Source organism: Acipenser ruthenus, chromosome 1, assembly GCF_902713425.1.
Source record: "Acipenser ruthenus chromosome 1, fAciRut3.2 maternal haplotype, whole genome shotgun sequence".
Taxonomy (NCBI): domain Eukaryota; kingdom Metazoa; phylum Chordata; class Actinopteri; order Acipenseriformes; family Acipenseridae; genus Acipenser; species Acipenser ruthenus.
In genome coordinates, this window is record NC_081189.1 from 40,293,406 (window position 1) to 40,309,467 (window position 16,062).

The window sequence follows — 16,062 nt, forward strand, 5'->3', positions numbered from 1 at the left end:
AACAAACAAAAATGCGCGTTGGCCAAACAAATATATACAAGTATTGTGCTGGTGTAAACCAGCACGCTTAGCAGTTATTTTTAAGTTCAGTTTTCGCTCTCTCGTACACTCCTCTGTACACGCTCTCCCCAGCATGGACAGCTGCAGGTTCTTATATTCTGGCCGAGGGGTTAACTAGCTGTTAATTATCTTATTACCCCTCGGCAACATTCTGCACGAGTTTAGTTTGGATGTGTGACTGTCAGCTAGTTAAATAATCAGTAGCTGATCAGCCACGCATCCTCACGAGGATTTTAAAATATAAATAACAAATAACAAAATCGGCTTTCGCCATAATAAACAAATCATAATAAATAAATAAACAAAGGGGCGGGACACTCCGCCACACACCCCCATGTGGTAGTAAACAGCAACTGTGACACTGCAATTACATAACAATATGTTTATGAATTATTTCTCCTGAGAGTACAAACACACACACACTTTTTTGCTTGTTGGGTGGATGGTTAAGGTCGTGCCCAGTATGGACTATCTGTTCTCTTTGTTGTAAGACATTCTGGATAACTGAAGCTGCATTAGAAAAATGTTTGCTCTGTGGGAGTAAGGTAGCACACACCCATTTTACCAAACCAGTTATTTTTAACAAAAATCTCTGAGCCCTAGTTACTATTTAGAAGGGACACTATGAACCTTTCTCACAATATGTGAAGGATTTTCAAAATGGCTATTACTTATACAGTACAATGGTACGGCAGTAGACAATATTTGTGCTAATATAGTAGCAAAAGTAGTTTAATTAGAAACCAAAAATGGTAAATTCATATTTACACTGCAAGAACATTAGTAGATAGCAGATAAAATACTTGCACTTTTTGATAATCTCTTTTGACAGCAGCATATTCCCTTTCTTACTGTTGTGCAGATCGTTATGCAGAATATGAGCACCCAGGAGGTTTCTGTTTTCACCTACAATGAGTGGCTCTCAAAGACACGAGGACCCAAGAGAACCACGATGTGCGAGTTGGCAGCAGTGATTGATGATGAGGAAATGGTGGAGAAAACCACCTACACCATCATGGTAAAAACCAGCGACATATCAGGTAGGGCACTGGGCTGGTCATTATTCACAGTAGAGAGAAACTGCAAATAACCTGCAGGCCTAGCCAGCTGAACTGAGATGATCGCAGTATTAGAAAGCTTTAAATTGGTTGTTTTCATCCTGGGTTACATTTGCTAGAACCTTGCACAATCAATAAAACCATGACAATAGCTGTGCTTACAACAACTTCTGGCACCCAGAATGGAACATTCTTTTTCTAGAATTTGGATGTCATCATACTGTCATCATACTATACTTTTCTAGATTTTGGAAGTGCGTGTTCCAAGCATGGAATGCATGGAGGAGGTAGGCCAGTGCCAGTTGGGTAAGATTGGCCTTGTTCAATTGGTTAAAATGCATCAAATTCAAGGGAGAAATGGAAGAGTCATCACCTTACAGAGACAGAAGTACAGTTCCCTATCTCCTGTAATCCAGTTGCAAGTCTCTTGTTAGATAATGTTTATCACACATCTTCAGAACAAATAACAGAGCCAATGAAACTCAGTACATCAGTGCTTCCCCACGACTGACAAATTTACATTATTAGGAATTTCACAACATACTTCTCTCACTAATCTCAAAACAGTTTAATCTGTTTTTCCTGTACATTCTTTGTAAATATAAATTACAAATAGTATACAGTCGAGACATACACACCTTCAGACTGTTGCTGTTAAAACCACTGAAATGTCAACAAAGTAACTTAGGCTGTAAAACCTTATCTCACTTAAGCTTAAGATCATATCATAGCATGGAATTCTGCTGTTGGAAAGTATTTAAGTACAAAGGTACTTATCTTACTATGATTTCCATTACATGAGAGTAGGTGTTAAACTGACTCTGCTCTCGCCAAGATAAGTACCAACTAAGACATAGCTTATTTTACTGTAAATTAATGTGGTCCATCTGCTTTTCCTTCCATCAGATGATGTAGATATCCTTCTGCCTGGTGTTGATGGCTGAAGTGTAATGCTGGCTCCAGGGATCAGCCTATTTTGCCTCCCTGGTGCATCAGCACACACAACGGCTGCAATGCTGACTCCAGGGATCACAGTGCGGCCTCCCTAGCGTATCAGCATGACAACCGTCTGGACTGAGCTGAGTAGGGTATTTCTCTGGGGTCTTCAAGTGGGCATCTTCCATCTTTGGTGTTTCGTCGACTAGCCCCCGACTGGCATCCCAGCATCACCCCCCTCCGTCCCCCACTTACCTTCCTTTACATTGAGGTTTTTTTCCCCCCACTGTGCTTGACGTCCCCAACCAGAATCTTTTCGTCTCAGCCAGAGCCAGTTGCTGCTCCTCTCTGCTGCTTCAGATAAGTTTTTCACTATGCGTCGCAACTCTTGTCCACTGAATCCGATGTCTCTGAGAATGTTGTACTTCGTGTGTCATATATTGCTGGCATTGGTGGCAAGCTGTTGGTCATGCTGCGCTTGTCTTCCAATGTTAAGGCCAAACATCGAAGCACCTTGTCATGACGCCAAGTAAACCGTCCTTGGCTAAGACCCACCTTACAGCCTGTCAAAATGTGTCTTAATGTAGCTGGTGATGAACACAAAGGACACCACGGATCCTCTCCTACCCATAGATTAAGGTTCTTTGGTGATGGGAGAACATCATATGTGACCTGATGAGGAAACTGATCCTGCTGTGTTCCATTGTCCATAGATCTCGCCAGCCAATCTTGCATTGTTCCCATCTCATCCATTGTCCCTGCTTGGCCTGGGAAACTGCCTTTACGCACCTCATCCTCTCCTGCTTTTGCACTTCGTTGACTATCAACTTCCTCAGTTGAGCTGGGGCTGCTTTGTGCCTTGTAGGAGGAGCTGAACTGAGACCAAGGCCTCCTCTTCCATGCTGTACTTGCCCCATGATATCACTGATACGAAGGGCTGCCTTTGCATCTTCCACAGCTTCCTTTGCCACCCACTTTCGACACGTGTGCTGCCTGCCTCACACATTAATCGTGTGACTCTACCAATGTCATTTCCAATTGAACCATGGTGCAGTTAAACTCCTCAGTTAGAGCTGAGACTGGCAGCTGCAGTATCCCTTTACCATACAGTCCCACTCCTGAGGCAGTGTGGAACTCCTAAACATTTCCTGACGTATAAACTGATTAACACTTCCAGCTTCTCTACTAAACCCATGCCATAATAAAAAAGACAGGGTCATGTAGATTTTTATGTAGGAATAATAGCGCTACAACCATAGTGTGCTATCTCTATTTTTGTTGTAAATGTAGCCAATGAAAGCTTGAAATGATCCCATTACATAAATTTTTACACAGATTAAGCTATTACAATAGGAGGATCAGGCACAATCTTTCCTGTTGTATTTCTCATTGTCCTTCTGTGCATCACCATCATTGTATTGGTTATATTTTATTAGCTATATGTATTACCTTCCAGCAAGTAATGGGAACAATGAATAAATACAGTATCAACAAAAAAAGGAGAAAAATGGCAAGCACTCACCAAACACTAGCAACTGTGCTTTTGTATTAATTCATTTTATTAAAAAGTTCAAAACAAGAGCTGAATGCAAAAAAAGAGGGAAGTCCTGGTCAAAGCAGAGCAATCAAAGGAACCATAACTGACTTAATGAGACATTTGTAGTTTCACTTAATCTTTGAGACAAGCATGTGCTGCTGGCAGGATCAACCAGGTAGTGTTTTCTTGTGATTGGTTAGTGCTTGGCATTTTTCAACTTTTTTTGGTTGATATCTTGTGCCTTTTGCACCCCAAAAAAACTTTACATACAATGTTTTTCAGTGTGCTCTATCTTTTAACTAACAATGAATACATATATAACCTTTTGCTTGTTGCCTGTTTTACCCCACTCACACCCCTTTCTAATGAAATATCTTTTAATCAAGAATGGGTAATCATCTCATCTTCAAATGCCTGCACAATATTTTATTGTGCAATCGCATTTTATTATATTCACACTGAATTAATCTACATGATTCAGAGCATCCTAGATAGTTATTTAAAAATGCATTGTGTGTTTTCATGTTATCCAACAGTAGTGCTATTAGGTTCTTAACCTGTAACCTTCATATTTTCACAGACAGTAGTCTGATCTTCTGCAGACACATTCTGCCATTAATAAATAATGCAGACATGCTATAAATACATCTATCTTCCGTGTGACCTGAAAACAAGAGCTGCATCTTTTTAGAAACAGCAAACTACATGAATGTCTGTGTCAAGGTTGAATAAGCAAAGCTCTTCTGATCCCAGACTAGTTTAACATGCCTTTGAGAATAGTGGCAGTGACATGGACAGAGGTTCCTTTATCTCCAAACTAATCAATACATTAAAAAAACAGTATATGCCAAAATATAAAGTTACCACTTTGAAATTAATCTTTATGAAAAATGATTATTCATGGAATTATGATAAATTAATGTTTAGGTCACATAAAAGGCTCTAGCATTTAAAAATATCTCATGGCATTTACTGTATAGTGTGCACAGTATGAAAGAATTAAGATCATTTTATTAATATAGTTAATATGGTCATGTTACTGACTACATTTCAAATACAAGGTGAAGAAACTAACATTTTGTAAAACACATTGACACATACCTTACAAATAAGCAGTACATTTACACCGAGTGTCGTATGAATACATGAAATACAGTGAGACAGCCTGCCAAGGAGGCCATCTTGGTGCATGCCAGATCTGTCACGTAGGTCTATCACATAGGAGTCCTGGAGCTTATAAAATGCAGAAGTGGTTTAAATGTATACATGCAGAAAATACCAACGGGGCAATAGTATACTTTTAGAAACATTTATGTGTAAAATGTTTTTTTATCATTGTGCTGAAAGCTTTCATTGGATGTGTGCAGTAGCTCTTTGTGAATTAGGAGTGGAATATAAAATCTCAGGGCCCCACTGAACAGCTGCTGACTAAGAGGCTCCCTGCTTTCTTAATCTGGTCCTGAGGCAGAGAGGAGGATAAGGCTTGAATTTGAGCCGATCTTTGGGAAGATAATCCTTAATCCCTATGCTGTATTCATCATCATAAAGTGATGAATAGTGTTTTTTTTTAACTATTTCATTACGAAGTCTGAACAGCCTGGGCTGAAAACATGGTAGCTTCTCTAAGTGCTGCTACTCTCATCTGTTCTAGTCAAATCCCACCTCAGCCACTGACTCATTGTATGACCCTGAGCAAGTCACTTAACCTCCTTGTACTCCGTCTTTTGGTTGAGATGTAGTTGTAAGTGACTCTGCAGCTGATGCATAGTTCACACACCCTAGTCTCTGTAAGTCACCTTGGATAAAGGCGTCTGCTAAATAAACAAATAATAATAATAATATAAAGGCTCAGAACTATATGCAAATAACAAACAGTCAGATGGAAACAATTGACCTGGTTTGAAGATACTGAAATTTAGTCTGATGCAGTGGTCAAATCAGATTCCAGTTTCATGGTACTGATTTAATTGCTGCTGTTTTACCCTTGTCAGTTTTTGAAGTATCCTAATGGTGGTAGCATTTTGCATGTTTTTATTAAAGTGGTTAGAGGGGCTCCCAAGTGGCGCATCCAGTAAAAGGCACTCCTCGTGGAGTTCAGGATGCGCCCTATAGCCTGGAGGTCGCCGGTTCGAGTCCAGGCTATTCCACTGCCAACCGTCGACGGGAGTCGCCAGGTGGCAGAGAACAATATGCCGAGCGTCGCCCAGGTGGGGGAGTGCTTAGGTCGGCCTGGGTGTCCTCGGCTAACCTCGCACCAGTGACTCCTGTGGACTGGCCGGGCGTTAATTAATCACTGGTTCTACTTGATCTAAGAATGTACCATTAAAAATGGTGCAAAAAAAGGCTTTCTCCTATAGAAGGCCATTGGGAAACAGTATTAGTTAGAGTCTATTTTTGGTGGTATAGTAGATGGGGGTCTGGGCATAAGATGTGTCCTCACACTCATTCAGAGGTGGGTTGTAATTCCTGGCCATGATCCCAGATCTGTGACACTGAACTTCTTGGGCTTGTAACAATAAAGCTGTAAGTAAAATTTGTTTAAAAAAAAAAAAAAGTGAGAACAAACTAGGAACATAATGCAAGCTAGCATTGTAGTATTTGTGTTCTATAAGCTGTGCAGTAGTCCCGTAAAAACATTTAGATTTTCTTTTTTCTTTTTTTTTTTAAATTTAGTCGTTGCCAATCAGTTTTTATTATTTTCTCCCCAATTTGAAAATGCCCAATTATTTTTAGGCTCAGCTCACCGCTACCACCCCTGCTCTGACTCGGGAGGTGCGAAGATGAACACACGCTGTCCTCCGAAGCCGCCCGCTTCTTTACACTCTGCAGACTCACCGTGCAGCCACCTCAGAGCTACAGCGTCGGAGGACAACGCAGCTCTGGGCAGCTTACAAGCAAGCCCGCAGGCGCCCGGCCAGACTACAGGGGTTGCTGGTGCGCGGTGAGCCAAGGACACCCTGGCCGACCTAACCCTCCCCCCCCCCCCCGACGACGCTCGGCCAATTGAGCGCCGCCCCCTGGGAGCTCCCGTCCACGGTCAGCTGTGGAATAGCCTGGACTCGAACCGGCGACATCAAGGCTATAGAGCGCATCCTGCACTCTAGTGAGTGCTTTTACTGGATGCACCACTCGGGAGCCCCTAAAGTGACATTTCTTATGCAATTTTTGTGCACTTTGTTTAACACATGGCCTCACTGTCTACCACTTCAAACTCATTTGCACTGAAGCACGTTTGTGGTTACAGAATACTGTTGTAGAGCTGCTTTTTTAAAACAAAAAACAATGAGAATTGATTTAATATCATTGAAGTGTGTTTGTAAGTCCATACTGACACTATCTGTTTTATATACTATATAGATCTGGGGTTCCTGATATTAGGTGTTAACCAATAAACACAGAAAAACAGAAGCCCGATTTATACATTATGGTTGAGTGTTTACACTGGCAGAAGACATTTACTCCATATTATATCAGAAAACCAAACAAATTACAGCCAGACACAGAAAAAATGACTAAAGGTTGCTGCCCTTGTTACAAGTTACAAATAAAGGGACCCTTATAGAGATGAGTCTGTGCTTGTCAGTGAGTATCATTGACTCTGCTGAACATTAGCACTGTTGCTCTTCACATTGCTTCATTCTTATCATTAATGAAATCAAACAGCAGTACACAAGTCCCATTTCACTGTTACTGAGTAGTAAACCGTTGTCATTATCGAATGAGCTTTGGGGGCATTTTGTGACTGACCATTTATTTTGCCTGAAAATGTAATGAGTGATAATAACCATGACTTCAAAGAACACACTGTCTTACCTATCAATAGCACTACCTATTTTAGAGCATACTGATAAAGGACCTACTGGAAAGTTGGAGGCTTGGTTATTTCCCCTTTAAGGGATAATTATTTACAACAGTCTTAATTCTATTCAAATAAACTAGGATCATAACTAAGATTCATTGGACATCCAAGTAATTAGTGGTTTTCAGCTAAGCTAATTCTGTTGTACTCTACTCCAATGCAGCCTCTAGTCTGGAACCATCTGTTTGCTGTGTATTGCATATCACAGGGTCAAATAAGGGGCATTTTAATTGAGTTGTATATGTTATAAATTAATTCTACACTCTACAATTTTTATACAAGGGGTTTGTCCTAATAAAAGCGCACAGTAGTGGCTTATGCCAATTTACAGTTGCATTAGTGGTGTGATATGAAACAAATGCATTCCAGCGTTTAGACCATTAACAAGTCATTGCTGCAAGGAGCTGCTATCCCGTTTATTGAAGGGTTTTGTATTGATGTTGGTTTTAAAAGGTTGGCAGTTATTTAACTGGAAGCAATAAGGCTCAGAATTAAATAGACAGAGGGAGACAAATTTGCGGATAACTCCTAGCACCAGTGTGAAAACAATAAACCTGAGGTAAATAGCACCAAGCTGTTGATAATGCTGGTCTCCGTAGAACCGAATGGAAAAAGAGCTCATAGAGTCATGAACAAGAGTAGCTTGATTCAGATTTTTGTAAGCAGAGACTGCACATTCCAGCAACAGGTTAGCTTGTTGATATGGATTTTTTTAAAATTTCTTAGTGTTCTTATTTGTTTGTGTAAATGCCAGAAATAAAAACAAATCTTAGTAAATAAAAAGCCCCAAATGAATGCAATATTAGTCCATAGTACTGAATTCCTTTAATGTAATTAATGTTCAGTTAAATTGCAAACTCTTTGAGTGCCATGCCAAAACTAAGAAGTTTGTTGGACCTTTAAATTCTAGATCTGGCTTCCCTGTTAACTGCATCTGTTATTCTTTCCATGTAAATGTTGAATGAGCCAATTAAATTGTACACTGAGCCCCTAAGTGATAGGTGTGAGTGGGTTGAAACCAGCTGTTCATTTGCGCTTGGAAAAAAAGGCAGAACACATGTGAAAGTATGGGACACAGTGAAATTACTCATCCCAGTGAGGAAAGAAATTCTGTATGTTCTGTTTTCCACCTAGATGTCTGGCAGACTTTGTCCCTTGATTACTGTGGAATGCAGTAATCATAATGTTTAGAGTGAATGCATGTTGGGTCATAGTGTGCAGCTTGCGTGCCAATATGAGCCACAATCAGTTCAACAAGAGCCACATTTGAGTCAAAAACTGCACATCGATATTTCAAAACTTAAGAAAAACTTAAGAAAAAGGTAACATCAGACATGCCCGAATTTGAGGAAATCAAAGATTGAATGTTATTGTTCCGCCTCTTTTAGCCTTTTATGAGTACAAAACAACCTCCATGTTAGAAATGGCAGCTGTCCACATGTCAGGAGCGTTTGTGCGAGCAACGGCATACTGTAGGTTGTCAACTCACAATTAAGGGTTTCTATATGATGTCATCTACAAGGAAGTGTCCTAAAAATAACAGAGCACATCTTAACAGCCACGTTACATAAAGAAGGAATTTCACAGGAGTCCCACCTTCTACACCTGTCACCTAAAAACAGGAGCAAGACAAGAAAACAACATTAATGACAGATAAGAGAATACATTTGTATGCCCTTTCCAGTTAATGAAGGTCAAATAGAAGCCAGTGTCTTTCTCTGAGCACTGTGCATGTCTGTAAATGTAGCTTGGGGAGAGTAGCACACATGCATACGGTGTCTGGAATGATAAACGTGATTTTTGGCTGACTATAATAAGTGATTTTGTGTAACCATTAATGATGTGTGTATGAACCTACAATGCACCTGTTTAATTTCTTTCTTCGCTTTGCCTCCAGGGGCTGGCACCGATGCCAACGTCTGTATCATTGTGTTTGGAGAGAATGGGGACACGGGCACAATCCCACTGAAAGAATGCAACAACACCAACAAGTTTGAGCGGAAACAAATGGACGTCTTTAAGTTCCCAGAAATGCTGAGTCTGGGAGAGCTCTCCAAGGTCAGAGTATGGCATGACAATAAAGGTAAGGAAATGAGGGTGTCTGTTCTGCTGTTCATTAAAGCAGTGGCTCCCTATATCACAAAATTGTACAATATCGTTCAACTCCGTATTTGGAACACATCTGCATTCTGTGATTATCTTACTTGTTAGACATGGTTTGCATAATATGTATTTGTTCCTAGAAGACTAAAGACAAAATAAAGGGGACGATTTAAGTCTTTAAAATCTTAATCTTAAAAGTTGACATAGATAACCTTAGCCACACAGAGAGTGGTGAGGGTATGGAATGAATTAACTAGTCATGTTGCTGAGGTTGAATCACGTCAATTAACTTCAACAATGGCCTCCTCTCGTGTACATTTTCCTATGTTCCTGTTTACAAATAGTAACCTGCAACCTGATTCTGTCCTGCGTTAAGGAAGTGTTAACCAATGCTCTATATCCTCATTAGATTGCTTCATTTTACTTTAATTCAGCATTATTTCTGTGGATATACCTGTGCTATAGGTCACATTATCTGATTGTAGCTTGATCACTGGAGTTTGAACTGCAGCAGATTATGTGATATACAGCGTTTACCTGCATATTCCAAGTCCTACATTTCAGCTCATCAGCTTTAAAACATTACAGACATTTACTAAACCAAGAAGTACATTTTCAGACAGGCTGGTTAAAGAAGCTCGACATCCTTCCTTAATGGGTGGGGATTTGACTTTCATTTTGTCTTAATCAGGTGTTTCAGCAGGCTGGCACTTGGAGTTCATCGAAGTGAAGGATGAAACGATGAATAAAACATTCCGGTTCCACTGCGATCGTTGGCTAGCGAAGAATGAAGACGACGGGCAGATCATACGGGAACTGCCCTGTGCAAATAACGATGTTCTGGACTTCACAGACAGAACTAGTAAGTCACGTCATCAGTGTCAATCATATGAGATTAGATTGAAAGTTAACTGTTAGTGTTAAATAATTAATTTTCAATTTTTTTTTTTTTTTTTTTTTTAAGAGTATGAAATTCTTACAGTAACAAGTGACAGGGATGATGCAGACACAAAGGAAAATGTTTGGATTGTGTTGGAAGGGAATAAGGGCAGATCCAAAGAGTTCCTGCTGGAGAATTCAACCAAGAAAAAGAAGTTCTTAAGGTACTAGTTTATTATTACACACTGGCACTCCGGCACTATAGGTCTGGTGGCTTCGCTGTGGATCCGCAGTGCGAAAAATGATGGATTGGCAGGAACACGTTTTGGAGGACGCATGTTTCAGCCTCCGTTTCCCAAGTCAACAGGGGGTTGTAGCAATGAACCAGGATAAAAATAATAATTGGGCATTCCAAATGGGGATGACTACAAAAAAATGTTTGAATTAAATGAAAAGTTTAAAACGTCTATAGGAGGCTACGAATTTATGATAAAAGTCTTGACAAAATCAAGGCAGTGATTGTGTTTGCCATGTAGAGTGTGACTGACAGACAGACGGACAGAGGAAAAGGGTTAGGGTTAGGACACAAGCAGCAAATTTTGAGAGTTTAAAAGGAAAATGTAAAGAAAATATCTTTTTTATATAATTTTTACAGTTTAAAATGCATCGTTTGTGTGTTTTTCAGGGGGGCTACTGACAAATTTGATTTTTCCTCGAAAAATGTTGGTGATATTGCCAACATCTGTCTTGGCCACTGTCCAAAAGAAGGAAAGAAATTTACATCGAAAACTGATGCATACTGGCATGTGGAAGAAATCATTGTCACAGAACGGGAGCTTGGAAACAAGTAAGCAGAAGTGATTCCCAGAAACCTGTGGAGAATCATGTTTATTTTTTTACTGTTCGGGTGTAACACTGTAATATTATACATATTTGGGAAGTGGGAGGTTTATCATACAAGAATAGGACACTTAGCAACTAATTAGATTATATTTATACAGTGCTCCCCCTTTATAACGCTGTAGTCGGAAGCCATAGTTAAGAGGCTGTGCTGTTTGTGTTCTGCCTTATAACAAGAATACTACTGTTAGTGTAATGACATTATGGGGCAAATGGGAGCCATGACCGTACCGCCTTATAACCTGTTCCGCAGTATAAAGGGGACCAATGTACTTCTTTATGATATTGTAACTGTATTGTAGTTTAAAAATGACTAATAGTGGTGGACTAGGGATGTGCACTAATAATGTCCTTCCCATAAAACAGGATTTAACATACTTACTGTTTCAGGGGGAAAGAAATTACCAGTGCTCCCCAGTGGTCCTTTTTACACAGGCCTCATTACAGAAATTCTACTTTGCTTAACATATTGTCGAATTTAACTAGGGCTGCAACGAAGGGTACATTTTGACCTTCGAAGGTTCGGAACACATTACCGAAGGAAGGTTCGAACATTCGATGGTACTAATTTGCATAATTTACTGGTGACGTCACCATAGCTACTTGTTTATATTTTATTGAAAATCCTATTATTTTACAGGTAATCCATATAAATGGAATAAAACATTCACATGTATTTTAAAAATATGTTATATAGAACAATAATCATGTTTTTATAATTGAAATAAAAATAAAAATACACATTGTTTTATTTACATGTAATTGATGCTGCTTGTGATATATACAGTAAGCTTGCATTGCAGCAGCACCAACTGCAGCGGACTTGGACAAAACAAAGCTTTATTTAACAGTCTCCGTTCCAAGCAGGTTATCGGTCATAGTCATATTTTACTACTACTAAAAATATTAATAATAATACTAATAATAATATGAACTTACGCTTGTCAAGTGACCCCAGAGATTGGTTATGCCTCCATGATACGAGTCGCTTGCACAGTTTGCATTCAACTTTTTTTTTTGGTCGTCTGGGCATTTAACAAAAAAATCATAAACAGCAGAGGGTTTTCAAGACATTTCTTTCAGTACATCTTACACTACAACGCTTTGCTGTCGAGATGGCAAATAAAGAAATTAAAGGTTTGCCTCTGGATAACACAAGCTGGAGGGGGAGGGGAGGATGGTGCTCAGTTTTTGAAATTAAAATGATTAGTGTTAGTGTATATTTTGTATATATCAAACATATTCTACCATATCACTTCTCTTACACTGTCTTGTACACTAGGTATTCAGTACATATTTTACTGAAGCACTACAACCGCTATAGGTACCGCCCCAGTGCTTTGGCATACTATACCCTGCTCCACATGGCAGCGGCGCCATATAGAGTTGGTACCACATGTATAACGATTTGGTACAGTGGTAGTGGATTTTGTTTATGTAATATGCATTATACAAATCAAAAGATCGAATTTTGCATATGAGTGACATTTAATGTGTGATTTTATAGTATTAACACATTGTTAAACGGTTTCTGTTTACAAAAAAAAAAAAACACAGTGCGTGAATGCAACTTGACGAACCTTCGAAGGTTTAAAACTACCTTCGAATCCCTGGCTAGCGAACCAACCTTCGAACCTTCTAACACAGCCCTAAATTTAACATGCCAAATACCAGTGCAGAAACACATTTAATGGGAGATTGCAAATTCAGAAGTCAAGAAGTGTTCTATCAGGGGTGTTAATCATTTTTTTCTTGGCCACAGATACATTTTCCGGTGCAAAGCAAAAATACCATTGTCGCCCAAGAGGGATGACTTCATGAGTTTTGAGTGTGCCAAGGCAGTGGAGAGCTTTGCCAGCAAGGCCCGGAGCCTTGTTCCCGTCAAGTACGAGATCATCATCATTACAGGGGATGAAAAGGGGGCCGGAACTGACGCCAATGTCTTCATCACTATTTACGGCTCCAGTGGTGACTCAGGCAAGCGGGCGCTGCAGCAGAAGTTCCGGAACCTGTTTGAACGCGGACGCACTGACCGCTTCATAGTGGAGATGCTGGACTTGGGGGAAATCCACAAAGTCAAAGTTGAGCATGACAACAGTAGCATGAGTCCGGGATGGTTATTGGACAGGGTGGAGATCACCAATACTGCCACGGGCGTCACCACCCTTTTTCTTTGTGGCAAATGGTTGGACAAGAAGAGAGGTGACGGACAGACCTGGAGAGTGCTGTACCCGAAATAGTAAAGAATTTAATTTAGTGTTTTTTACAGTAGTTACAGCCGCTTAGCCCATCTGAGCCAGGTTTTATAGGCAGTAGACAAGAGCCTCTCCATATGATTTGGCAAATTCCATTCACTTACATTTTTTTACATTTAGTTCAAAACCGGACCTCATGAGAACAGAAAGACACTGGGAAGGCTGAGCATGTCACATTATATATTTTTTATCCCAGCGCACTCTTTAAAAATGTTTTATCTAGTACAAAAATGCATGTAAGATGTTTCTAAAATGCAAAACACACTGAAACAAATGTAATTGGAATAGAAACTTTTGTGATAAACTTAGACATACAAAAAACAGCTTCAATTGACAGCCTAAAGCACGGTTCAATAAACTAAAATTTTGAAATAGCAACTTTTTCAGTAAGTCAAGTAACGAATCAAGAGACACAGTTGTGTTTTCTCAAATAATGAGTGGACAACTTACATGAAAGGGCTCATTTTTAAAAACTTGCTTACCTTTTTTATTTTCTCAAAATTCATGGGGAAAACTATATTTATAACATGCTTTTAATACAAACAAGATTTATGGTAAAAGGCACTTTTTTCTAACAAAAAGGTTTATCTAGCCTTCTATTTGGATTAGTTTCTATTTTTATAAAGACATTTTCACATTTGGTTCCAAATACCAGGTGCCTTATTTTGATTAAGTCCAGTTTTATATATTAACAATATATTACGCTTCATTAATGTTAATGCATTGAGCCAATTATTTTGATAGAATTTCAAGAAAAACCATTAGAAAAGTTTTGAAAATAAACTCCCAATAAATTCCTATACCTTAAAATCGAATTTGCAAACTAATATAAATTATGCCTTAACAGGGCAGCAGTGTGGAGTAGTGGTTAGGGCTCTGGACTCTTGACCAGAGGGTTGTGGGTTCAATTCCAGGGGGGGTCACTGCTGCTGTACCCTTGAGCAAGGTACTTTACCTAGATTGCTCCAGTAAAAACCCCACTGTATAAATGGGTAATTGTATGTAAAAAATAATGTGATATCTTGTAACAATTGTAAGTCACCCTGACTAAGGGCATCTGCTAAGAAATAAATAATAATATGTACATATGCAATCTTTTTTTTTTTTTTTTAACACTGCACTTTAGTTACAGGACCTAAAACATGAAATCCCCAAGAAGCTCACCTTTTATATATCAAGGACGACATTTTTTTAATGAATGTATATTTAAAAAAACTCTGAATTATGTTGTAATGTAATATTGCATGTATATTTTAGGTTTTGTAAGTTTAAATGTATTTTAAAAACAATGTGATTGTTCCAGACTTGTTTGCTTGAGTCTAGTTAACACGGGGTGCAGCTATTCTATTAGGAGAAATGAGTCCATGCACAAGTATACCTTGTCTTTCAAATACTGAGTCATATAACATGGAGCACAAAACAGCAAGAGTTAAGATGGCTCTGCTCAGGATTCTGCCAGATACACTTTTACACCAACTGATCCAGCTATTGGACAAGTTTGTATTTCCTTTGATATGTCTGTTGATTTCTGTGTAACCATATTTCTCCTCACTAATTTCCGCACACATGGTGACTTGGCCACAATTTGCATAGAGTATCCTTTTAGATAACACAGAAATTGCATTACTGATGCACCCCCTACCTTTATAGACAGTGCCACAGGAATATGGATACAATCGGTTAAGCTGGTCTAGTCAACAAAAATACTATGCAATGTATGACCTTATTGTTCAATAAAATGGTTTGCTATATGGGCTATTTGTGATGTTGTTTTTTAGCTGTTGTTTTATGTGCTTTTTATATGTACAGTTGTAGTCAAAAGTTTACATACCCCAATGGAAATTAATAATTTCTATACATTTCTCGATAACAAAGAATTTTAGGAAAATCTTTTGCAGCAAAAGTGTTGCTTTTGTGGATGAGAAAAAAAGTTACAAGAAATAGATATCTACAATTAGTTATTTCAGCAAGTTTTTTGCAAAACTCCAAAAATGCTAATTCAAAAGTATTCATACCCTGACAAAGAAAATGAAATTAATAGCTAGTTGAGGCACCTTTAGCAATAGTAACCTCTTTTCAACTATTAGAATATTTGTCAATTAGCTTTTGGCATGATTCTTTAGTGATTTCTGACCATTCTTCAATGCAAAATTGTTCCAGTTAATTCAAATTCAGAGGACTTCTCTTGTGCACAGCCTTCTTCAACTCATACCAAAGATTATCAATCGGATTTAGATTGGGACTTTGACTAGGCTATTCCAGAACCTTTTCTATTCTTCTTTAACCATTCTGAAGTAGATTTTGATGTGTGCTTTGGATCGTTGTCATGTTGGAACATCCAGTTGCGCTTTAAACCAAGTTTTATAGCAGAGGGTTTCAGATGATTGGCCAATATCTTTTGGTATGTGTAACCGGGGGAGATCTGTGCTGACTATCTGGCACATGCGTGGGACTGCAGGAAGAAAGCAGCAGTCT

The 16,062-nt window shown here is 39.0% G+C and overlaps 1 protein-coding gene across 1 annotated transcript in view; it reads left to right on the top strand.

Annotated features, from left to right (window-relative positions):
• LOC117420771 (lipoxygenase homology domain-containing protein 1-like) overlaps positions 1-15,335 on the top strand; it is a 108,997-nt gene extending 93,662 nt beyond the window's left edge. Inside the window, exons 42-47 of the mRNA XM_034034390.3 lie at positions 923-1,100; positions 9,348-9,533; positions 10,245-10,415; positions 10,518-10,656; positions 11,118-11,279; positions 13,095-15,335. Of these exons, the coding sequence (XP_033890281.3) occupies positions 923-1,100; positions 9,348-9,533; positions 10,245-10,415; positions 10,518-10,656; positions 11,118-11,279; positions 13,095-13,572 (1,314 nt within the window). The 3' untranslated portion in view covers positions 13,573-15,335. The remainder of the gene's footprint in view (positions 1-922; positions 1,101-9,347; positions 9,534-10,244; positions 10,416-10,517; positions 10,657-11,117; positions 11,280-13,094) is intronic.
• The last annotated feature ends 727 nt before the right edge of the window (positions 15,336-16,062 follow it).